This window comes from Salvelinus fontinalis, chromosome 34 (genome assembly GCF_029448725.1).
Source record: "Salvelinus fontinalis isolate EN_2023a chromosome 34, ASM2944872v1, whole genome shotgun sequence".
NCBI classification, from domain to species: domain Eukaryota; kingdom Metazoa; phylum Chordata; class Actinopteri; order Salmoniformes; family Salmonidae; genus Salvelinus; species Salvelinus fontinalis.
The window spans coordinates 13,488,996-13,515,655 of NC_074698.1; the positions used below are offsets into that span (position 1 = coordinate 13,488,996).

At 43.5% G+C, this 26,660-nt stretch overlaps 1 protein-coding gene across 6 annotated transcripts in view; it reads left to right on the forward strand.

Moving 5' to 3' along the window:
* The window catches only part of LOC129833181 (myocardin-related transcription factor A-like), a 47,568-nt gene that overhangs the window by 8,198 nt on the left and 12,710 nt on the right, over positions 1–26,660 (forward strand). For 4 of the 6 annotated variants that reach the window (XM_055897549.1, XM_055897550.1, XM_055897553.1 and 1 more), the window contains 2 exons: positions 5,135–5,331; positions 17,898–17,963. In XM_055897549.1, coding sequence (XP_055753524.1) covers positions 5,135–5,331; positions 17,898–17,963 — 263 coding nt within the window. Of the gene's footprint in view, positions 1–5,134; positions 5,332–6,418; positions 17,688–17,897; positions 17,964–26,660 lie in introns of those variants that run through there. The other 2 variants (XM_055897551.1, XM_055897554.1) reach the window with 2 other exon arrangements.

The window sequence follows — 26,660 nt, forward strand, 5'->3', positions numbered from 1 at the left end:
TTGGTTTCTCAAATGATTGCCTCGTCTGGTTCACCAACTACTTCTCTGATAGAGTTCAGTGTGTCAAATCGGAGGGCATGTTGTCCGGGCCTCTGGCAGTCTCTATGGGGGTGCCACAGGGTTAAATTCTTGGGCTGACTCTCTTCTCTGTATACATCAATGATGTCGCTCTGGCTGCCGGTGTGTCTCTGATCCACGTCTACGCAGACGACACGATTCTGTATACTTCTGGCCCTTCTTTGGACACTGTGTTAACAAACAAGACGAGCTTCAATGCCATACAACTCTCCTTCTGTGGCCTCCAACTGCTCTTAAATACAAGTAAAACTAAAAGCATGCTATTCAACCGATCGCTGCCTGCACCTGCCCGCCCATCCAGCATCACTACTCTGGACGGTTCTGACTTAGAATATGTGGACAACTACAAATACCTAGGTGTTTGGTTAGACTGTAAACTCTGCTTCCAGACTCACATCAAACATCTCCAATCCAAAGTTAAATCTAAAATTGGATTCCTATTTCGCAACAAAGCATCCTTCACTCATGCTGCCAAACATACCCTCGTAAAACTGACCATCCTACCGTTCCTGTTTATGACTTCAAGCCTATCAACTCCCGAGATTAGGCTGGTGTAACCGATGTGAAATGGCTAGCTAGTTAGCGGGGTGCGCGCTAATAGCGTTTCAAACGTCACTCGCTCTGAGACTTGGAGTGGTTGTTCCCCTTGCCCTGCATGGGTAAGGCTGCTTCGAGGGTGGCTGTTGTCGATGTGGTCCTGGTTTGAGCCCAGGTAGGAGCGAGGAGAGGGACGGAAGCTATACTGTTACACTGGCAATACTAAAGTGCCTATAAGAACATCCAATAGTCAAAGGTATATGAAATACAAATCGTATAGAGAGAAATAGTCCTATAATTCCTATAAGAACTACAACCTAAAACTTCTTACCTGGGAATATTGAAGACTCATGTTAAAAGGAACCACCAGCTTTCATATGTTCTGAGCAAGGAACTTAAACGTTAGCTTTCTTACATGGCACATATTGCACTTTTACTTTCTTCTCCAACACTTTGTTTTTGCATTATTTAAACCAAATTGAACATGTTTCATTATTTATTTGAATCTAAATTGATTTTATTGATGTATTATATTAAGTAAAAATAAGTGTTCACTCAGTATTGTTGTAATTGTCATTATTACAAATACATTTTAAAAAATTGGCCGATTAATCGGTATCGGCTTTTTTTGGGGGGTCCCCCAATCGGTATCGGCGTTGAAAAATCATAATCGGTCGACCTCTAGTTCAAAGGTTGTGTGAACTCAGGCTTCCCATGCAATGCTTCTCTGGTGACCTCTCCTTCAGCTTGAAAAGTGTGGAATGGTGGCGCTCCCTTGTCCTGACAGCATAATATGTTCTTGTATGTGCTCCAACAGTTGTAGCTAGATTGTGTTAGGGTGGAAGCCTCTGGAACATGGCTCGAGTGGCAGGAAGCTATTGTTGTGATTTTGGTTCACAGAGGGCAGCTGTGTTAATCCGCCCATCGGGCTCAGGTTACTGCCATGTTGACTTAAAGGTCCTGCACAGTCATCCCATTTCCCAAGTAAAAATAGCCTGTTAATGACCAAAACATGCTCAGAATTTAATACATTTTACCTTCTCTCATCTATAACAATCAGAAAGCCTGGAAGAACTGTGAGTGGGCAGGGAGTTTATATTCATGTGCTCTCCTTGACTGGCAGCTCTTTCAAACATCCCTGTGTACATTGCCAGGTAACAAGGTAAATGGGCCACAAGTTATTGATGACTAGGTAAACAATGGACCACATGTCATTCTGAGCCTAAACAGTATGCACCAACCAATTTTCTCAGCAAAATGCTCTCATGTTTGACAGAGCTGACCATGGACTGTTGAATATCAGCAGCAATACACAATTGCGTTTCTATTGTTTTGTAACTAATTACAGAATACAGTTCACTGATACACTTCACCAGAATTAGTAAAGCCTGAGTCACCTTAGACATAAGGGGAATGTACATGAAAACAGCATACAATAAGTATACTGTACAATTTATTGGTGCCCTTGCATTAGCATTATAAAGGAAAATATGTTCAGAATTGTATGTATTGATCAGATGTTTATTTGATTATTTACAATAGGCCAGCATAGCTGAAATATTGATCAACATGAACACTCATGAGAAATAAAGGTGATAAATAATGGTTAGACGTCATTTGACCGGGCAGACGGGTTTAGCCGTGCACTTCTTAGTGAAACTTTTCAGTGTTTGTATTTGTAATTTCGGTGTGCCTGAAATGCTCTATATTTGAAATGAATAACTATGACTTACAGTATGTTGGGTCTGGCTTCACAGGATATCCCCCTATTTCTTGCTAAAGCCGATTTAGTATCATAGCATTCCTGCTACGGTGGATGCCTGGGAAGCAGTGCAGACAGAGTAGATGTTGGAATTTCTCAAATGTCTGATTACAGCTTGATGAGTGGAAAGATAAAGGAGATGGAAATTGAAATAATACCCCACGTCACCCCCCCTAATCATCATGATTAGCCCCAATGACACAAGCTACATTAACTGTAAGACAACAACCAACACAATGCAATGTTAAAAATATGATTTACAGAGGTAAATTACAAATACTATAGATACTGTAGGGGGTTTAGGGATGGAAGAACAAAAAACATATAGTGACTATCAGGTGTGTTACAGAAAATATACAGTCAAAACAGCCACAGTTACAGCCACCGTGTCAGACTCCTCAACCTCTGTTACATACATTATGGTCAGAGCTTGTTACATCCACTGATCCACTGTCAATGATGGTACAGCAGTCGTCTTCAGGATTAGCTTCCTGGCAAGATCCATCCAATGTTCTCCCCAATTGATAAAGCAACTTGATCGTAATTTTCGGTGCAGCCTGTCCCCCTGAAATGAAAAGCAACCACTGCTGTCAGCTGTCTTCATTCTTCTGAAAATAGTGTAAAGTTAAATTAACACTGGCATCCAGCCACAACACAGTGTGCTTTTTTCCAGCATGCTGGTAAGTAGCTTGCTTGCTAAAAGTTACAGTTGACAAGGATTATGTATCGTTCTGCTTAAAGCTATTTTACAGTTTGTAAACAAAGCCGTATGATGCGCTCATGTGATGACTGTTCAGGTTTTACATATTTAAATTAGTTAAGATTATAAGACTACCATAGGTGTATGACATTTCCAGCTTTACGTGAAGTTGCATAAAGCTGGTAGTAAATCCTGCCTCCTGGATCCAAGCATTTGACATGGGGGGAGGTAACCAGTAACTTTATGATCAACTTTGTCAACGTACCAGCTAGTCATTTTTCATAATTGGGTCAACCTACTATTAACTGGTTTCATCCAAATATCATCACATTTTCACTGTTCGCAACCTTTTAAATTGCATTCAAACAGCCATTGATAAAATGCAATTGTGTCCTTAGCTTATGCCTGCCCATACCATAACCCCACCGCCACCATGGGGCACTCTGTTCACAATGTTGAGATCAGCAAACCACTCGCCCACAAGCCATGCGGCCCGGTATAGTTGAAACCGGGATTCATCTGTGAGAGCACACTTCTCCAGCGTGCCAGTGGATATCGAAGGTGAGCATTTCCCCATTGAAGTGGGTTTACAACACCAAACTGCAGTCAGATTAAGACCCTGGTGAGGAAGAAGAGCATGCGAATGAGCCTCCATGAGACAGTTTCTGACCGTTTGTGCCGAAATTCTTCAGTTGTTCAAACCCACAGTTTCATCAGCTGTCCGGGTGGCTGGTCTCAGACAATCCTGAAGGTGAAGAAGCCGTATGTGGAGGTCCTGGACTGGCATGGTTACGTGTGGTCTGCGGTTGTGAGGCCAGTTGGACGTACTGCCAAATTCTCTAAAACGACGTTGGAGGTGGCTTTTTGTAGAGAAATTAACATTCAATTCTCTGGCAACAGCTCTGGTGGACATTCCTGCAGTCAGCATGCCAATTGCACGCTCCCTCAACTTGAGACATCTGTGGCATTGTGTTGTGTGACAACTGCATATTTTTGTGGCCTTTTATTGCCCCCAGCACAAGGTGCACCTGTGTAATGATCATGCTGTTTAATCAACTTCTTGATATGCCACACCTGTCAGGTGGATGAATTATCTTGGCAAAGGAGAAATGCTCACTAACAGGGATTTGAGAGAAATAAACTTTTTGTACATATGGAACATTTCTGGGATCTTTTATTTCAGCTCATGAAACATGGGACCAACACTTTACATGTTGTGTTTTATATTTTTGTTCAGTGTATATATAAAACACAGAGATATCACCTTTTTGACTGCACTGGGCCTTTAACCATGGGGTGAGGCATTAAACAAGAAGACAATGGATGGCAATGTAACACTATGCAAAGCGTTGTATTACAGTAGATTGCACAGCAGTAAAATTAACTGCTGCACCAAATTCTGTAAAACACAGCTATTCAGCTATGCTGCTGTTTTACCTGCTGAGAAAACTGCAAATAAGTTTAACAATGAATGAATGCATTATGAGTAAAGCACACCACATGACTAATGCAAAAATGGCATGTGGATACTGCATTCCATCAAGTCATTGATATTTAGTGTAGGAGACCATATCGGTACACACTGCTAAGTGACAGATTAGCTGGAGGAGCACCTTTGTGGCCCATCAGTAGCAAGTTGAGCTCTCATTCCAAGGCAATGTCTGTTTTAGGCTGCTCCTCTGAATCCGTTAGCATGTGATTTCGTCAATTTCTCTGCATTGGGTGGTGTTTATGTAAGACGTTGCCATGGCAAGGAGCTGGTCCTCTGCAGTATTGGCTGGGCCCAGTGTTTCATCTGCAGTCCTGCCTGTTATGGTGGGTTGCCATGGGGATGGGCTTGTCATTCTGCAGCAAGACCCATTAACCTATTGGATTAGGGCTCATACACTCTGTCAGGCTAGTGAACTGGAGGGGAGCCCCGGGAATGTGTCAGGCAGGTGATGTAAGGCAGGAAGCAGTTGGGGATACAAGTAAAGGAGGGATGTTCTAGCCAGTTTAGTAAGATGGTGAGAGTTCTAGGCATTTTTGATGAATGTGTTATTTTGTTTATCGCTCAGGTCTGTCCGTCAGCCACCCTCTGTCCCCCCTGCGATCATGGAGGCCCAAGCAGGGGAGGAGCCAGGCCCAAGTGGTTCGGCTCCTGCATCGTCTGACTCCGCCCCCAGCCCACATAGCGAGGCAGTGACCAATGAGCTGCAAGAGCTGTCGCTGCAACCCGCCCCCAACCTGCTGCCCCTTAGAGACCGGAAAAACGGTGAGTGCACGTTCTGATTCCAGGCAACTGCCATCAAGCCCGCTGATGAGATTAAGCCCCCGGTGGACTGATGCTATATGGTGCGAAGACCATCCACTTTCATCAGAAAGCTACTGGTATGAACTGTAGAAAATGAAAACCAAGACTGCAGCTATGAAGTATGGACAGGTTACTCAGTCTGAGGCTCTGTGTTGTGTAAACACTTCTATAATGTAGGTTCAACTATAGAACTGTAGAACCGTTACAGTTTGCTCTCATACTTCCTATCACTTGGCACAGTACCCACAGTGGTCTCTGGTCAAAAAGGGAGAGTTGTATGGCAAAGTTGTTAGAATTCCAGCTGAAAGAGCTCAATGAGGGGGAGGAGAGTAGTATCTTACCCATGTGCACTCCGGGTCAAAGGGTACCTGGAATGCAGTTTGCGAAAGTGCACTTGAGGAAGAGGAGTAGAAGCTGGTGTGCAGGAATAAAAGCCAGCTGAACTTGAGCTCTCATTAAGTCGTGAGGAGGAAGAGCTTGTGTATGAAATTATTTTTTACAGACATGAGGAAAATAGGAACGTGTGTGTGTGTGTGTGTGTGTGTGTGAAAGTCTAAACATGGGGGCTACTCTCTCCTTTTCAAATCAAAGTGTATTTGTCACGTGCGCCGAATACAACAGGTGTAGTAGACCTTACAAGTGCAATTTTTAAGTAAAAAATACGTATTAGGATGAACAATAGATTAGTAAGGAAATAAATAACAACAGTGAAAGACAGTGAATAATAACAGTAGCGAGGCTGTAACAGTAGCGAGGCTATATACAGGCACCGGTTAGTCGGGCTAATTGAGGTAATATGTACATGTAGGCACGGTTAAAGTGGCTATTAATATATGATAAACAGAGAGTAGCAGTTGCGTAAAAGAGGGGTTGGTGGGTGGCGGGTGGCGGGACACAATGCAGATAGTCCGGGTAGCCAATGTGCAGGGGCACCGGTTAGTCGGGCTAATTGAGGTAGCATGTACATTAATGTATAGTTAAAGTGACTATGCATATATGATAAACAGAGAGTAGCACAGCGTAAAAGAGGGGTTGGGGGGTGCCATTTGATAAGCTGTTCAGAAGTCTTATGGCTTGGGGGTAAAAGCACTTTGTTCCTCCAAACCACACCAGCATCCTAAACCACAAGCATCTCAGCGAAGGGAATCTGTGAGACAAGCAAATTTTAAAAAGAGCAGCATGCTATCATGAGCAATACAAGTCTGAGTTAATCGTGTTCACTTTTTCCACTCATCTCACCCTTTCCACTCATGCTATCATCAGATGCTGTGTGAGTTTACATAGTTAACATTTTATTACCGCAGACAAAGCAGCAAACTGCAGCTCTAACTTTGCGTGTTATCCCCGAGCGTACACGCCCATGCTCAGTGTTGTAGTAGTGAACTACATGTAGTTCAACTAGTCATTTAACTCCGTTTTGCAGTAGCTTGGTGGTAGTTGAACTCAATTCATAACTTTTTTTGCCTTGAGGCTAGCTACTGGAACTACATGACTTTTTCAGCTAAAAGATAATATGGGTGAAATAGGCAATTTCCTTTTATTTTTTGGCATCAGACCTGTCTAATTCTCACTTGAAACACAGTTTGTGTGTTTAATAGGCTAAAAACATTCTGTTAACTTCTTGCAATTTGTAGTCTGATATTTCAGATTTAGATATGATTATTTATCACAAAGTATTTTGGATGTAATTAACCTCTTGTTCAAAGTAACTTTAGTTCAGTAAACTATATTTTTCTTAAGGGTAGCTTTAATGTAGCTTATCTTCTTCCAGTGTGAAGTAATTGGTAGCTTGGTAAACTATATTTTCAGAGTAGCTTCCCCAACAATGTACATGCTCAGTTATTTTAGGAATTCAGAGGTTACATACTTGTCCCAATATTTCACTGAAGTGCAGGCAGCTCAACACGACTGTTTATTGACTTTGCCAAGGAGGAGGACTGAGAGATCAAGTGTGTAGTGGTTGTCGAGGTACTGCACTCACACCCAGACCGCAGTTGTATTCCAAACACAGCAGGGCTAGACACTGCTGCCCTGACACTGTGCTCTACTCCACTCTGATCTCCATCTTGCTCTGTGAATGAATGTTCACCAATGGATAGCATGCTAATTGGGGTGTATGGGTGTCAGTGTACGTTTGCCGATAAGCATGCACACACAGGCTCCATTATGAGTGAGCATGCTCTGCACCTTTAGTCTGCTGTTCTGACAGGTGAGGGGAGGAGTGTGAAGTGTCTGTAGGGAGTCAGGTGTGATGAGGTGCCTGGGTCGTGTTTATTGGTCACGACACACCAGAGATAAACGTTTCCTAGTGGAAAGCAGAAATCTGTGCTCTAAATGAACTAGTTCAGCTAGTTCCTCCACGTTTAAAAATGTTTTTGTCTCCTGACACTGTTCCACACAGAGCACTGAGTTGATTCTCAACATAGACACACAGACACACACACACACACACACACACACTGGACGTCTGTTGTTGTTTTTTTTTTTTTGAATATCTGAAACGTACAATATACTTGCAGTGAAGCCCCTCAACAACTACATCATACCAGTCATCCAACAGACTCTCATTCAGAGCGACACACAGAAGCATCCAGGGTCAAGGCCCTGCTCAAGGGCACGTTGATAGATCTCCCACTAGGCCAAAAAACGTGAACCCGAACCCTCCGAGACGTCTGTTTCCATGGAAACAGAAATGTCTTCCTGACGTTTATCTGAAACACTCATGCTCGAGGAGCCTTACGTAGCAGAGAATAATAATTGATTGATGTGTGTGTTTTTCTATAATAGTGTGGGTGTTGGCATGTGGATTTTTGGATATTAGCAGCCGACAGTTATGTTCTTGACGTAGATATATCCTCAATTCCTTATCTGTTCATATTTTGATATGTTTACACATCTATGGTAATCAAGGCTGTCAAACGAGAGAAGGGAGAACAGAGATTAATTGAAGGGAATGATGGGAAGGGAGGAAAAAGATTATAAACAAGGGGCAGCAAAGAGCGAGAGAGATGAGATCAAGAGGCATATAAAGTCCACTGCTATGAGTCTAAATGTGTAATTTTTTTTATCAACTGTGAAATATTTGTGGAAAACCTTGACACCTGAACCATATAGCTGACCTCATGTACTGTGAATGTGATTGACCAGGAATAAGGGACGTGACGCACGTGACAGTAAGGATGACTGCACGAAGAGTTCATAAGAGATAATCACCCTGAAGTCCTATGAACCCTACTTGCTCTTTCATCTCTGGCCCTGAACACATGCTGCCAGATGTACACAGCAGCTGGATTGAACATTGTGGACCACTAAAAATATCAGTGTTGTTTGAGATGATACACGCTGCCATCTTGTGGCTGACAGAAACACTTTAACTGGCCATACAGCATTAGAGGAAGGACAGGGAACTGAAGTACTGTGGCACATCACATGTACATTGACATTTGCATGTATGCCACATGTCCTATGTATCAGGAGATGAGGTTCATTTTCAAACCTTGGACGTTCTCTTAATGTAATCGAAATGTCTTTTTCAGTGTTAACTTGTGTTTTTATGTGTTCAAATGCACTGAGGATATTGAACAGGTTCTAGATCCTTAACACAAGATATGTGTCGAGTCAGGTTGTGTGTGTGCAGGGATATCTGTGAGTAACCCTAGCTGCCGTCTGCACCAGTGAAGGGTAGCTGGATATAGCCCCCATAGCCAGCTGGCCTACTATTTAAAACAGTCAGCCCGAGGGGAAGGCTTGGTGGGGGGCGCTCACATTCTGGAGCCCAGGCCCAGAGAGAAGGAGTTAATTCGAGACTTGTTTACCGCACACCTTTCACCTGAGTAAGACCTCGATGAAGAGGTGTGAAGGCAGCAGCAGTAACTGTTTGAATGTGGACTCCATCTTGTTTCAAACACTGTAGGCCCACCAGATATTGAGATGCCAGGGCCCAGTTTCCCAAAAGCATATTAAGTTCATCGTTAGAACCTTCGTAGTAGCATGGTTAGATTTCCAAGCTGTTTCCCAAAAGCCTTGTTACTTAAGTTGCACCTCAAAACGCTCTTTATTTACCGACTGCCTCATACCACTCTTAACAGCTAAGTGCGTCGTTAGATGCTTTTGTTCCCCTTCTGCTTCACTTTATACCCAGATCTCCGCTAGACATAGAAAAAAGATGTTTATCTGTCTCTGACCGCCGATAACATTGGAACAAAGTTGACTACAAATACAAAGTTGCCAGTGTTTTTGTAATTGTTACAAACAAGTGAAGGATAAGAAGATGCTTCAAATGAAAACGGAGATGCATACAGGGCTATATATTGAAATCGTATTGAGTTCTATTTACAGTAGCTAATTGTAGGCTTTGTAATTTTTGACTCAATATATTTTGATGTGTAACAATGTGCGCAATTATATGCCCAAACTGATTTAGTGCATTATTATCGGGTTAGCATTAGAATAAGCCGCCTCATTATTTGCAGCCAAAATGTGGTAATATATCTCTCTAGGAGCTGACCCATCGTCAGTATTGTGAAATAATTAGTATGTTAATGTAAGATTTGAATGGAGAAAGCTGATCTGAGAGCAGCGCTGCCTTTCTTTCAATCTTATCACTATTGCCACATGCGCCAACGACACACTTAGCGAATGTTCTCTCTCTGTGGTGTTTTGGGAATCTCATGTTAGATCTTCTGCCGTTGTAGCGATTCATCGTTAAAACACTCATTAGTCTAGTTTCCATCGCTATCGGGAAACCGGACCCAGGCCGGTATCGGTTACCCTAGCGGTTTCCTCTTGGTCTTGGAATAGGAGGTACCCTGATTACACGCAGTGAATGATGACAATTATCAGTGTCTGTTACCTCTGGCTCTGAAGATCATAATTTCTCCTCAGCGATGTCCTAGCACTTCCATTTAAAGACCCCCCCCAAGACTGCTTCTAGGAGATGTGATTATTTTACCTCCCTGTCTGAGGGTGCTTGGTCACACCAAACCTGCAGGCTAAATGCATCTTCTGGGGTTGGTTATGAAACAGCTGGTAGGTGAACTACCCCTGCTGGAACTACCAGAGGTCAACTCTGTATACAGTTTCCTTCTTTCAGAAGTCATAAGGCTTCAGTACTTTATAAGCATGTACAGTAGGATCGGCAAGTAGCCTCACAGAAGAGTGCTTTTCTCTAGCTATTTCGTGTTTTCCTTATCAGCAAGGAATTGGTTGGATTGTTTGGCAATAGCGAGAATTGATTTGCATTTATTATCGGGCTATGGGCTGATTTTGACCCTAGATTCTTAACTTACAGTTCATTTAGCAGCACCCACCTGTAGCACGTGCTCCAGCAGGTATATCTCTCTGGTATACCCCCAAAACCAATTCTTCCTTTGGCCACCTCTCCTTCCAGTTCTCTGCTGCCAATGACTGGAACGAACTACAAAAACCTCTGAAACTGGAAACACTTATCTCCCTCACTAGCTTTAAGCACCAGCTGTCAGAGCAGCTCACAGATTACTGCACCTGTACATAGCCCATCTATAATTTAGCCCAAACAACTACCTCTCCCCCTACGGTATTTATTTATTTTGCTCCTTTGCACCCCATTATTTCTATCTCTACTTTGCACATTCTTCCACTGCAAATCTACCATTCCAGTGTTTTACTTGCTATATTGTATTTACTTTGCCACCATGGCCTTTTTTTGCCTTTACCTCCCTTATCTCACCTCATTTGCTCACATTGTATATAGACTTCTTTTTCTACTGTATTATTGACTATGTTTGTTTTACTCCATGTGTCACTCTGTGTTGTATGTGTTGAACTGCTTTGCTTTATCTTGGCCAGGTCGCAATTGTAAATGAGAACTTGTTCTCAACTTGCCTACCTGGTTAAATAAAGGTGAAATAAAAATATTTTTTTTTGACTTTGACCATGTATAGTTCTGAACATAACCATCACTGATCTAGTAGTCAGAAGATGCCCACAGGGAGCTCTATTTCAGTCTGATTAACATGGATTATGACCACTTTCACTGAAACAGCAGAATGCAACTTGAGGTATTTTGGATATGCTTAGAGCCCATGTGAGTTATTAGCTTTTCCTATCATCACTATTTATGACACACACACACATATGACACACACATCCTGAAAGCAGGATTATCCCTGCAAGCATATGGTTGGTGCCTTATCTGCAGCAAGGGGGATCAGTCTTGATTCATTTCCCCCTTCCTTGTCAAAGTGAGCTTTGCCTGAGGATTGTGCATCCTTATTCCAACGTTTCTCGCGCACACACACAGTTTGTGGGCATCTGTAAATAGTCTCTTATGCTCACCTTTATTGTGGCCGGTTCTCTAAAGCCATTACACAAATCTGTTCTAAAACGCAAAGTGAATGCCAATAATAATCAACAAGAGCTTCCCTGGGGATTTTCTCTACCTCACATAGTTCTTTGTTATGACCCCCAGGCTAGTTCCAGACTTTATTTTAACTCACCTGATCCACCATTATGTGAATACAAATGGTAACTTGGCAGTACACACAGCTGTAGGATACATTTCTGTTTTTAAATGTCTGTTTTGGCAGTTTTTTTGTACTTCATCTTCAGAAAATGATTTTAGGGCTTTGATTAGCATTGATGTTTTAATGAGAAGTGGCAGACCAAAACGTGTTTCACATTTTAAAGTTCTCACTCTCTGTCACTGCCATCTTTTATTAGCAAATGTTTTGCTTACGAAAGTCAAAACAGTGAAGACTGAATCCGTCAAAGACCCAGCCTTGGTTTCTGTTTGGGGATCTGTGGTGGCAGTTTCTTCCCTGGGGCCATTATGGTGTCTGTCTATCTCAGGGGTACTGTGTGGGGCCATTATGCTCTCTGTCTACATCAGGGTACTGTGTGGGGCCATTATGCTGTCCGCCTACATCAGGGTACTGTGTGGGGCCATTATGCTGTCCGCCTACATCAGGGTACTGTGTGGGGCCATTATGCTGTCTGCCTACATCAGGGTACTGTGTGAGGCCATTATGCTGTCTGCCTACATCAGGGTACTGTGTGGGGCCAGTATGCTGTCTGCCTACATCAGGTGTATTCAAGTACTATTTGAAATAGTAATCTCCTAGGGGGCAAAGGTCCGGATGGATATTGTCATTTATCGGCGTAGTAACAAACCTCCACCTCGCAACCCATGTGACCCCCAAACTGTTCACAACCCTCTTGTTGGCGTAAAGAAAATCTTGCAGTTTTAAAGCTAATTTCCCACAATTCTACACATTTTGCATGGGCCAGAGCATTTTATTTTTTAGTTGTTTAAAGCAAATTTTCTGAAATTCTACAAATGTTTCCATGTCTTATGTGTGTTTTATATGATACCAGGGATAAAAATCCAAATAACTTCACAGATCTTCATTGTAAAGGGTTTAAACACTGTTTCCCATGCTTGTTCAATGAACCATAAACAATTAATGAACAAGCACCTGTGGAACGGTCGTTAAGACACTAACAGTTTAGACGGTAGGCAATTAAGGTCACAGTTATGAAATCTTAGGACACTAAAGAGGCCTTTCTACTGACTCTGAAAAACACCAAAAGAAAGATGCCCAGGGTCCCTACTCATCTGCGTGAACATGCCTTAGGCATGATGCAAGGAGGCATGGGGACTGTAGATGTGGCTAGGGCAATAAATTGCAACGTCCATACTGTGAGACGCCTAAGACAGCGCTACAGGGAGACAGGACGGACAGCTGATCGTCCTCGCTGTGGCAGACCACGTGTAACAATACCTGCACAGGATCGGTACATCCAAACATCACACCTGCGGGACAGGTACAGGATGGCAACAACAACTGCCCGAGTTACACCAGGAACGCACAATCCCTCCATCAGTTCTCAGACTGTCCGCAATAGGCTGAGAGAGGCTGGACTAAGGGCTTGTAGGCCTGTTGTAAGGCAGGTCCTCACCAGACATCACCGGCAACAACGTTGCCTATGGGCAAAAACCCACCGTCGCTGGACCAGGCAGACTGACGAGTCGCGGTTTTGTCTCACCTGGGGTGATGGTCGGGTTCGCGTTTATTGTCGAAGGAATGAGCGTTACACTGAGGCCTGTACTCTGGAGCGGGATCGATTTGGATGTGGAGGGTCCGTCATGGTCTGGGGTGGTGTGTCACAGCATCATTAGACTGCGCTTGTTGTCAGTGCAGGCAATCTCAACGCTGTGCGTTACAGGGAAGACATCCTCCTCCCTCATCTGGTACCCTTACTGCAGGCTCATCCTGACATGACCCTCCAGCATGACAATGCCAACAGCCATACTGCTCGTTCTGTGAGTGATTTCCTGAAAGACAGGAATGTCAGTGTTCTGCCATGGCCAGCGAAGAGCTTGGATCTCAATCCCATTGAGCACATCTGGGACCTGTTGGATTGGAGGGTGAGGGCTAGGGCCATTTCCCCCATAAATGTCCGGGAACTTGCAGGTGCCTTGGTGGAATAGTGGGGTAACATCTCTCAGCAAGAACTGGCAAATCTGGTGCAGTCCATGAGGAGATGCACTGCAGTACTTAATGCAACAGGTGGCCACACCAGATACTGACTGTTACCTATGATTTTGACCCTCCTTCTTTGTTCAGGGACGCATTATTCCATTTCTGTTAGTCACGTCTGTGGAACTTGTTCAGTTTATGTCTCAGTTGTTGAATCTTATGTTCATACAAATATTTACACATGTTAAGTTTGCTGAAAATAAACGCAGTTGACAGTGAAAGGACGTTTCTTTTTTTGCTGAGTTTATATTTATTTATTTTGTAGTCTGCATCCATGGCCCGTATTGACCCCGTTCTGGGACCGGATCCGGACCGCAGTCCACCAGTTGAATATGGTGCGTCTAGATTGTGCACAAAGCTCACAGGTGTGCACTCTTATGTTGTCACTAATGAGCAGAGGTCCCAGGTGCCAAGGAGGAAGTATTTGATTGTGGTTAGGAGGAAAAGGTTTAGCTGAAGTGTGTCGGTGTCTGTCAATGGCGGAGTGAGTGGCTGCAGCAACAGCTGTGACAGTGCTTGATCACGGATTCACAGGCATTTGACACACACTCACAGACCCACACACTCACCTCACTCACTCGTCTTGCTGCAGTAGATACTGGCTCTTGAAACTCATAGCAGCTGTACATTTCCACTGCAAGCCAGTGTTTCTTATTTTCCATCTTTTTCATTTGGTTTTGTTTTTTCAATGAGATTTGGGCATTCTGAACTAGAAAGAGGAGAGGTCAGTGAGGACACAGTTGGGTATAGCACTTTATATGGACTTTTGGAAAACTTCAATCTTCTCATGATTTGTCACTTGAACGAGGACCGTTGATATTCTAATGCTCTTATTTTGGTCCATCGGGCGACATCCTGCATTAAATATTTAGCAGAATCTCTGTGACTTTTCCAAACGATATCACAAATGTGATAATACATATTGACTGGACTGAACTGAACAGAGAATTCTATTTTTGGACATTATTTGATGGGACCACCGTCTTTCAGTAATACTTATTTATTGTTTTGAACCTGATCACCATGCTGGACACCAACACGTCCCTTCACACGGACCCCACCTCTTTTGGGCACCCTCCAATCAGCAACAGCATGGATAAGCAACGCATACGATTGGAGTTAGAACGGCGGGCTTGTCAGAGCCTGAGGGAAGGTGGGATTCATATTACGCACACACACACACACACACACGCACACATACACACAAACTCTTTATAATATGAGATGTGGAAGATATGGTTTAATTGATATCTTTGTTTGGTTATATATTTTTTTTAACAGATATTTTTGATTTAGCATTATTATTCTTACTCTTCCTACTTAGCTTTTGTTTCATAGCTCTCCATAAAACACTCCCAGCTATACAGTTGAGTTTTTCTCAGTGAATCGTGTGTATTGAGTTATGCTGCCCAGGCCGGCTGAGTGGGTGTCTGGTGTCTTCTGGGCTGCTGGTCAGGTACTAAGTTGACCTTCTGGCCCCGGTACAAATGGGGCAGCGCCAGGACTCTGTGCCCAGTGGACAATGCTCAGGCACCTGTGGGTGCAGCCAGGGCCGTGACACCAACTGAGTTGGAGCGAGAAGAGCCTGAACAGACTTAGTCGTGACACACTGAGAATCTCACACTGACTTTTAGAGAAACATAAATGTGCTGTGAGGCAGATACGCTGGCCCACTGAGTTAAGGTGAGAAATACTGAGACTGATGAAGATACTGTGGTGTTTAGTGTGACACACAGAGACCGGTTTAGATACTAAGACACAGATGGACGCTGAGGGAAAACAGGGATAGGCTTGAGACACTGAGATGGACTTGGAACCATTGAGACAGACTGTGATTTACCGAGAGGTTTTGCACCGAGACGTACAGTCTTTCAGAGACACTGTACAATGTGGTAACCCACAGGCACCTGCCTTGGCAGCCGGTTTGACTTCAGAGTTTCAAAGGTGGATAGCATACCTTGACCCTGATTGAGGAGGGTGTCTGTTCACATGTGTCCCCTCATTCAGCCAGGCCGAGCCCAGGCCTTAGATTTCTGCTTCGGAGCAGTTTGAGTGTCGGGTGATTTACAGTAATATTCCCTGTAACTCAACAGGCTGGGCTGGGCAGAGAGATAGAGTTCCCAGATATTACAGTGTGGTACACAAATAGAAACCAGCAGGGAGAGGATGGGTTTCATCTCAGGGTTGGGATGGAGGGAATGGAAGGTTTAGAAAATATTCTCAAAGAAGCAAACGATTGAATAGGCGATTGTAGAAAAAGTGCACCGGAGGTTTTGAAATGACCCACAGAGAAAGGTAACAATACATAAATTGAGCACAAACGGAGTTATGGAGAGTGACAGGTGGTAGGAAAAATGTGAAAAATGTAATGTTCTCGTTTACATCACATTAAGTGAGGTACTGAGAACGGTAATGAATTCAAATTGTGGCATTTCAGAGTGAGCATTTGCCTAGAAAATATTCAGTATAAGCACCTGGCATCATTCCCCTGTCAGTCCTTGGCACAACTAGCAAATCATCTGCCACTGGAGGAGTGTCTGTGTTTGTGCGCCCCCCCCCCCCAGTAAGCCCATTTAATCTGGTCTCCTGTCGAGGGGACTATTGGGAGTCCTACGTCAAACGGACGTATAAAAGGAAAGAGGCGACAGCCAGGACTGTGAGAAATGTGGACGCTGGTCAGAGATGTGAAAAACTGCAGAGGCTGAGCTCAGAGAGACGGGAGACCATGAGAAAGAAGTCCCACATCGCCCACACTGCTCTCACTCTGACCTATTAGTCAGTATGCTTCCCTGTGGTTCACATGTAGGCAGCAGACCAGCTACAAACACAACTACCTCAGGAGGTGCACACAAGCATCACTTTGTGTACAGTACAATGGACTGGTCCAACAATCATACTCTCACACATGAACACCAGGCCACATACTGTATGGCTATGTAGTATACTGTAACTGCTTAACTTCCCCTCGCATGTACAGTATCACATCTCTAATTTCATGAAAACTGCTTATGCGCATACTGAGATGTAGGTTTACTTTACCTCACATCTGACAGGAATCACTTACATGAGTCCACTCAGCTCGCTGAGGCTGAAGTGTAAACACTGGATAGCAATGATGATGTGATGCAGAGAACATGGTCTCCATCACTAGCTTTCTGTGTTCCTTCTATAGCACAGGTGTCAAACTCATTCCACGGGGGGGCCGAGTGTCTGCGGGTTTTCGCTCCTCCCTTGTACTTGATTGATGAATTAACATCACTAATTAGTTAGGAACTCCCCACACCTGGTTGTCTAGGGCTTTATTGAAAGGAAAAACCAAAAACCTGCAGACACTAGGCCCTCCGTGGAATGAGTTTGACACCCCTGTTCTATAGGCTTGGTCCAGCTGAGATTAGGCAGCTGTTAGCAAGACACATTTATTCATGTCATACACATTTAGTCAGTACAGAAGTGTTACCATTTATCTGTACATATACTCCTCTCAATAGAACACCTCATTCTATTTTGAAATGTGAGTGGTGAATGTGGGCCTTCCTGTTTTTACAAGAAGTCCTCTGTGCATTAGCATTGTTCAAGCCATGCGGAAGTGTCGCTCTCTCTATCTCTCTCTGTGTGGTAGAAGTTGTCAAAACGCGACAACCTGGCTGCTGTTTGAGTGTAGAAACAGGAAGCGCGTGTGTGTGACAGGGACCATCTGCCCGCTATTTCTCCTCTCTGCCTCTGATGATAACTTCTGTATCGGCTGTCAGACGACTCTGTGGGAGGGAGGGAGCGAGGACCAGAAGAGCAGTGAGTAGGGTACTCTTCAACTCTTAGCTTCTACCTCCCAGAAAGATACACTATATTAATTTACAGCACGGCTGTAACCGGCCTTGTATTTCCTCCCAAGGAGAAGAGCACGTAGCGGAAACTGACTGTAGGGCCTTTGGGTTTTCACTATTGGTTGTTGCCCTTGCTGCTTCTGTCTGTAGTGTACTCACCTGGCCTCTTGCTGTCCCTCTTATGCAGTGCTCCAGCTCAAACTCCAGCAGAGACGGACCCGTGAGGAACTGGTCAGTCAGGGGATCATGCCACGTAAGTAACACTCTCCCGATAGTTTGTTGTCCTAACCTCACGCCCATAAGAATCAGTAAAGCTACTCCATTGTAGTCACCTCACTTGTTTCATAACAGGCACTTAATATACAACCGTATAGTATCTTACATGGCTTTCAATGCTTTGCTTCATGTTCTAGAGATCCTGATGATTATGCATGTGGTTAAATCGTCGCAGTCTTTTTTCTGAGAAATGTCGTTGTCAGTCTTCAAAGCAAAGTGGATCGAGCTCCTTCCTCTGCTTCTGACTTTTGAATGCTAAACTAATTTATTGTGTACTGGGGTCTGTGCATTTAATTCATTGCCACGTTTAATTTTGAGCTGTTACACTTGTTATTTTCATTGCACAGTCAATGAATGTTTACATTGCTAAGATAGACTTCCTCTCTGTTTCACACTAGTTAGTTCCAGGAACCTTTTTTTAACCCATTTACGTCCTCTAACTATATTTAGTACAATATCAGACAACGCCACAGAACACATTCTGTTTGATGTAAAATGCATGAAATTTGGTGTCAACATAGTACATACAGATGACCTGTTCTAAGCCCAAATATGCCAAATATATGATTCAACTCATTGTTTGTGAACTACGGCTGTTTCTGTATTGTACTATGGACACATGGGGTTACTGTTTTTTACACATTTCATGAATAAAGTCATGTAAATATGTTCAGATTATCAGATCTTAAAAGTTGTATAGATTGCCTAGACCTCATATTAGGGATGCACGATATATCGGTGAACATATCGTAATCGGCCGACAGCTAAAAATGCCGGTATCGGCCAATGTCTAGTTTAACGCCTGATGTACAAAACCGATGTCAAAGCTGACGTGCATACCTATATAACGAAGGTACATGACGTAATGACGCCACGTAAAATTTTGCGCTACACATGCAACACGGCATTCCTAAACTAGCCCACAATGTCTGATGTGTGGAGCGAGCAGTCAAGCAGTCATTTGAAAGAGTAACAACATTTCAGCGAGACAACTCGTAGGTGAAATCCATTCAAGCCAAGATAATGGAATTCATTGCCCTTGACAATCAACCGTTCTCTGTCGTGGGTGATGTTGGCTTTCGCCGACTGGTCAAGCACCGGTACACACAACCAAGTGCGCTATTTTTCAGATGTTGACCTACCGGATTTACACAGTAATAGCGTCACTGCTATTACCTTCACGACATGCATACTATGGAACGCCGTTTGGGTCTTTGCGTGTCAAAAAAGATAGTAGCACCGTCAAAGCTGAACAAAAAAGTCAGCGAACACTGACCATGAACGATGTATTTACAATACCACGTTGGTAATAAAGCATAATTTGTTTGACCACAACTTCTGGGGTAGCTAGCTTTAGCTTGGTACCTAGCTAGCACCAATACAACCAGCCTGAAAACAATGACCAGTAAAAACTGCAGTCATTTTCATTATTCTTAGCAATGATTTAGGAATCCTTGTGAGGAAGTTTTAGCTAGGTTGCCACTTTGTTGTTCACCTATTGAACTTCAGTTCATGAAAATAAATAAATAGCTAGCCAGCTACTTAACGCTGTTGCCCAAAGCTAACGTTATAAGCAGCCAGTCAGCTAGCTAACGTTATAAGCAGCCAGCTTCGTCTGGTTAGTGAGGATTAACCGGACCGGGTTATGTGTTGTGAAGCTAGCCACAATAAGGATTAGGCACAATAGTAGAATTTGCGGTTTGCCTTCAAAATAAAAGTGTCATTGACAGTGATACAAATGAATACAAGTAGTAGAATTATGCCTTTTATTTTGAAGGCTAACCGCAAAGTCAACTTTTGTGGCTAATCCTTATTGTGGCTAGCTTCACATAGATGGGTCCGACCACCATTCATCAAATAAGAACTGTCTTATAGATTAGGGTTATTTTAGATGATAACACCTAGCTATATAGTTAGCTAGCTAACTATATAGCTACTGAAACAGATTGTGTTATTTGACGTGTATCTTTTTGACACGCAAAGACCCACACGGCTTTCCATAGAAATCCTGGTTGAGAATGAAACGACTGAACAAATAAACAACGAAAGAGCACAGCAAGTAATTGAAAAATATGTTTTGATTATGTTTTACTGGTAATGGGGACATACGTAAATGCCAACAAATTAACTTTTTTGGTCAGTTGTTTGTGTAACCTGTTATTTAACTTGGCAAGTCAGTTAAGAACAAATTCTTATTTACATTGACGGCCGGATGATGCTGGGCCAATTGTGCGCCGCCCTATGGGTCTCCCAATCACGGCCGAATGTGATACAGCCTGGATTCAAACCAGGGACTGTAGTGACACCTCTTGCACTGAGATGCAGTGCCTTAGACCGCTGTGTGTGTGTGTGTGTGTGTTCACTATTTAACTGTACTGGAATGCTTACAAGGCAGCAAAAAAAATATATATGGTTATTGGGGGGTTTTTGCAAGGAAAATATTGGATATCGTTATCGGCCAAAAATATAATATTGGTGCATCACATATACAGTGGCGAGAACAAGTATTTGATACACTGCCGATTTTTCAGGTTTTCCTACTTACAAAGCATGTAGAGGTCTGTAATTTTTATCATAGGTACACTGTGGGAGACTGTGGGAGACTGAATCTAAAACAAAAATCCAGAAAATCACATTGTATGATTTTTAAGTAATTAATTTGCATTTTATTTCATGACATAAGTATTTGATACATCAGAAAAGCAGAACTTAATATTTGGTACAGAAACCTTTGTTTGCAATTACAGAGATCATACGTTTCCTGTAGTTCTTGACCAGGTTTGCAGGGATTTTGTCCCCACTGCAGCAGGGATTTTGGCCCACTCCTCCATACAGACCTTCTCCAGATCCTTCAGGTTTCGTGGCTGTCGCTGGGCAATACGGACTTTCAGCTCCCTCCAAAGATTTTCTATTGGGTTCAGGTCTGGAGGCTGGCTAGGCCACTCCAGGACTTTGAGATGCTTCTTACGGAGCCACTCCTTAGTTGCCCTGGCTGTGTGTTTCGGGTCGTTGTCATGCTGGAAGACCCAGCCACGACCCATCTTCAATGCTCTTACTGAGGGAAGGAGGTTGTTGGCCAAGATCTCGCGATACATGGCCCCATCCATCCTCCCCTCAATACGGTGCAGTTGTCCTGTCCCCTTTGCAGAAAAGCATCCCTGAAGAATGATGTTTCCACCTCCATGCTTCACGGTTGGGATGGTGTTCTTGGGGTTGTACTCATCCTTCTTCTTCCTCCAAACACGGCGAGTGGAGTTTAGACCAAAAAGCTCTATTTTTGTCTCATCAGACTACATGACCTTCTCCCATTCCTCCTCTTTAGATTCCGTCTCTCACAGTTGAAGTGTACCTATGAAAGAACTTACAGACCTATACATGCTTTGTAAGTAGGAAAACCTGCGAAATCGGCAGTGTCTCAAATACTTGTTCTCCCCACTGTAGATGTATATTATATACACACTGAACAAAAATACACTATATATACAAAAGTATGTGCATCGTTGCTGACAGGTGTATAACATCAAGCATAAACCGCTATACAATCTCCATAGACAAACATTGGCAGTAGAATGGCCTTACTGAAGAACTTTGACTTTCAATGCGTCATAGGATGCCACCTTTCCAACAAGTCAGTTCGTCAAAGTTCTACCCTGCTAGAGCTGCCTCGGTCAACTGTAAGTGCTGTTATTCTTAAATGGGAACTTCTAAGCGCAACAACGACTCAGCCACTAAGTGGTAGTTCACACAAGCTAACAGAACGGGACCGCCGAGTGCTGAAGTGCGCAGCACGTAAAAAATAATCTGTCGTCGGTGAGAATGCTACTTGCCCGAATGCATAGTGCCAACTGTAAAGTTTGGTGGAGGAGGAAAAATGTTCATGGTTTGGTCTAGGCCCCTTAGTTGCAGTGAAGAGAGGTCTTAATGCTACACCATACAATGACATTCTAGACAAATCTGTGCTTAACAGTTTGCGGAAGACCCTTTCCTGTTTCAGCATGATAATGCCCCCATGCATAAAGCAAGGTCCGTAAAGAAATGGTTTGTTGAGATCGGTGTGGAAGAACTTGACTGGCCTCCACAGAGCCCTGACCTCAACCCCCTCGAACACCTTTGGAATGCAGACTGGGAGCCATGCCTAATCACCCAACATCATCCCCAAGACCTCACTAATGCTCTTGTGGCTGAATGGAAGCAAGTCCCAGCAGCAATGTTCCAACATTTAGTGGAAAGCCTTCCCAGAAGAGTGGAGGCTGTTGTAGCAGCAAAGGGGGGACCAACTCCATATTAATGCCCATGATTTTGGAATGAGATGTTTGACGAGCAGATGTCCACATATACAGTGCATTCAGAAAGTATTTAGACCCCTTGACTTTTTCCACATTTTGTTACGTTACAGCCTTATTCTAAAATGGATTAAAACAATTGTTTCCCTCATCAATCTACACAACCACCCAATTTATTCAAAATAAAAACTGGAAATATCTAATTTACATAAGTATTCAGTCCCTTTACTCAGTACTTTGAAGCACCTTTGGCAGTGATTACATCCTCACGTCTTCTTGGGTATGACACTACAAGCTTGGCACACCTGTATTTGGGGAGTTTCTCCCATTCCTCTTTGCAGAGCCTCTCAAGCTCTGTCAGGTTGGATGGGGAGCGTCGCTACACAGCCATTTTCAGGTCCAAAAAGTGCTGTAATTTCTTAACAGTTCATCTGATATGGATGAAAATATCCTCAAGTGAAAGCTCACAGTCTGCACTTTAACCGTATAGTCATTTGTATCATTTCAAATCCAAAGTGCTGGAGTATAGAGCCAAAATAAGAAAACATGCTTCACTGTCCCAGTAATTACGGAGGGCGCTGTATATACAGTACCAAGAATTAAGATCTGATCATTTGAACAAGACATTAACCCCATGTGTCCAAAGGCTAAATATAGTACAATATCAAAACATCATATTGGAGACAAATGCTTTGGCCGGTAGAAAATGTCCGTCAGTAAGCTCAGAGAACAAGTGTACCAAAGGAAATTGTACATTTCCATTATGGGCATGAATGGTTTCAATCTGATTGGGTTTATGAGTAATAAACCAGTATCAGACATGTTTTTCTTTGGCATTACATTCATTGAGGATGCATGATCCTCCTCAGTCAGGGTTTTGAACCGCCAATAGAATGCTTTCTCTCTTCACTTTCAAATCCCTGTTTGGCCCAGTAAAGGAAATGCACATGTACTGATGTTACTCTCTATGCATTGCAAGTTGTTCATATTTACAGTACACTGCCTAGTATTACAGGAACAGAACACTATTATAAATTGCTCACATATTTTCCGTGTTCTGTAGGGAACCACACAAGGGGTAGGCCTTATGGTTTGACACAGACTACCTTAGTGTTTAGACAACTATTTAACAATGCCTATTCTCCATGCTTTTGGAGTATTAGAGAAGAAACCAATTCAAATCTACTCCTATTAGTAATGTTGAGGCAAATGGTGCCGTTGAATTTAGTCACACTCTGTTCAGACCGATGTGTGTAGTGGTTGTCAGACTTGGCTAGAGTAGTCATTTGAGTTGTCATCTTCAATGTCTTCCATCCTTGGGCACTCTTCATGAACCTTTGCTGGTAACAAGTGAAACGGCACACAGTGTTGTGTGCAGCGGGATTGAATTCAATGTGCGGCCATCACAAAAAAGGCTTGCATTTCCTTCTACTACTAACAGCCTTGATACGTTAGAATATTTCTTTACTGTGCTTTCCGAGTGGTTAAAATGCAACAGTGTTAAACAGTCACAGTAGCAGCTTTGTTGGGATGTATTGCTCAACCTTATTATATCTGCTATTGCTGCTTCTCTTTTATGTTTACTTCTCCTTTCTTACGTTGAACAGAAGAGAACCCCAGTCTGCATGGGGCCAGACTAAGCAACAAGGCCAGGGTCTCATTCAACATAAGAGAGGGAGGATGTTGGAGAGAGTGCAGAGGGTGTGAGGAGATGGCAGAGAACAGTGGAGGAGAGGAGAGGGTGTGAGGAGATGGCAGAACAGTAGAGGATAGGAGAGGGTGTGAGGAGATGGCAGAGAACAGGAGAGGGTGAGAGGAGATGGCAGAGAACAGTAGAGGAGAGGGTGTGAGGAGAGGGTGTGAGGAGATGGCAGAACAGTAGAGGATAGGAGAGGGTGTGAGGAGATGGCAGAACAGTAGAGGATAGGAGAGGGTGTGAGGAGATGGTAGAGAACAGTAGAGGAGAGGAGAGGGTGTGAGGAGATGGCAGAACAGTAGAGGATAGGAGAGGGTGTGAGGAGATGGCAGAGAACAGTAGAGGATAGGAGAGGGTGTGAGGAGATGGTAGAGAACAGTAGAGGAGAGGGTGTGAGGAGATGGTAGAGGAGAGGCTGTGAGATGGCAGAGAACAGTAGAGGAGATGGTAGAGGAGAGGGTGTGAGGAGATGGTAGAGGAGAGGGTGTGAGGAGATGGCAGAGAACAGGAGAGGAGAGGCTGTGAGGAGATGGTAGAGAACAGGAGAGGGTGAGAGGAGATGGCAGAGGAGAGGGTCATGTCTCCTGACTACTTCCTTCGCTCCCCCTCGTTCTCTCGCTTCCCTCCTGAATACATAATTACCTCCTAGGTCTGAGTATCAGACCATACTGCAAAATAGGTCCTCCTTGCTGGTACTGTCAGTGTGCAGACAGCCACTTCTCTTTCCCTCCATTCCCTCTTACATTTTTGGTGTACTCCACTTTGTATGGAATAGGGTGCCATTTGGGACACAGTCTCTGTTTTATGCAATCCCAGGGTGGCACCACTCCATCCAATCAGAGAGCAGTCAGGAAGTGGTCTCATGTAAAACCAATGTTTTTGTTTGAACCACAGAAAAAGTGAAGCGCTAAATGAGTGTTAGTGATCACTGCTGACAGGAGGACTGGTTCAATCGAAGGCCTGCAACATTTTCTACTCACCGCCTCAGAGATGCGTACACTACATGACCAAAAGTATGTGGACATACTGCTTGATGAACATCTCCTTCCAAAATCATGGGCATTAATATGGAGTTGGTCCCCCTTTTGCTTCAACAGCCTTCAATCTTCTGGGAAGATTTTCCACTAGATGTTGGAAAATTAATGTGAGGACTTGCGTCCATTCAGCCACGAGTATTAGTGATGTCGTGCACTGATGTTGGGTGATTAGGCCTGGCTCGCAGTCGGCATTCCAATTCATCCCAAAGGTGTTCAATGGGGTTGAGGTCAGGGCTCTGTGCAGGTCAGTCAAGTTCTTCCACACCGATCTCGATAAACCATTTCTATGGAACTCCTTGTGCATGGGGGCATGCTGAAACAGGAAAGGGCCTTCCCCAAACCATTGCCACAAAGTTGGAAGCACAGAATCGGCTGGAATGTCATTGTATACTATAGCGATAAGATTTCCCTTCACTGGAACTAAGGGGCCTAGCCCGAACCATGAAAAACAGCCCCCGGCCATTATTCCACCTCCACCAAACTTTACAGTTGGCACTATGCATTGGGGCAGGAAGCGTTCTCCTGGCATCCACCAAACCCAGATTCGTCCGAAGGACTGCCAGATGGTGAAGTGTGATTCATCACTCCAGAGAACGCATTTCCACTGCTCCAGAGTCCAGCTGACGCTTGGCATTGCGCATGGTAAACTTAGGCTTGTGTGCGGCTGTTCGGCTATGAAAACCCATTTCATGAAGCTCCCGACGAACAGTTCTTGTGCTGACATTGCTTCCAATGTCAGCTACGCGCTTCAGCACTCGGCGGTCCTGTTCTGTGACTTTGTATGGCCTACCACTTCGCGGCTGAACCATTGTTGCTCCTAGACTTTTCCACTTCACCATAACAGCACTTACAGTTGACTGAGGCAGTTCTAGCAGGGCAGAAATCTGACGAACTGACTTGTTGGAAAGGTGGCATCCTATGACGGTGCTAGGTTGAAAATCACTGAGCTTCTCAGTAAATCTATTCTGCTACCAATTTTTCTCTATGGAGATTTTATACACCTATCAGCAACCGGTGTGGCTGAAATAGTCCACTAATTTGAAGGAGTGTCCACATACTTTTGTATAAATAGTGTTCAGGCAATTGCGTCTTTGTCCAGACCAACATTAGCCTGAATGTGCACTGTTGGGTGGATAACATAACATTCTAGGACATTGGCTAACAGTCATATGTTTGCTTACGCACATTGTTACGAGTGTATGTAAATGAATTACTAAGTCAAGATAATGGGATTTTCCATAGCGTATACTGTATGCGCTAAACTAGAAAACAGTGAAGCATATTCAGGACGCGCACACTCATGTCTCTGTGGAGAGAAATTTAGATTTTTGCAATTTGAAGCATTTGTCTAATTCTAGATAACAATGAAACGTATTGTCAAGCCTTGAATTACAGGAATCAAAATAACCTTTAAAATAGAATAGATACTTTATTGTCCATTTTGGACAGTTTAATGACGGTTGATTGTTGTTTTATATGATTTGACATGAGCTGTTTTTATTAGATGGCTGTTATAGCTAGTGATATCCCATACTGTGTATTGAATTAAATAACAATCATGTTTCTCATGGTTGGAATCATTTAACAATATTTGTGCGACTGCATGCATGGTTAGCCGGCTGTGGTGTAAGGGTGTGTTTGTGTCACACTGTGTGAAA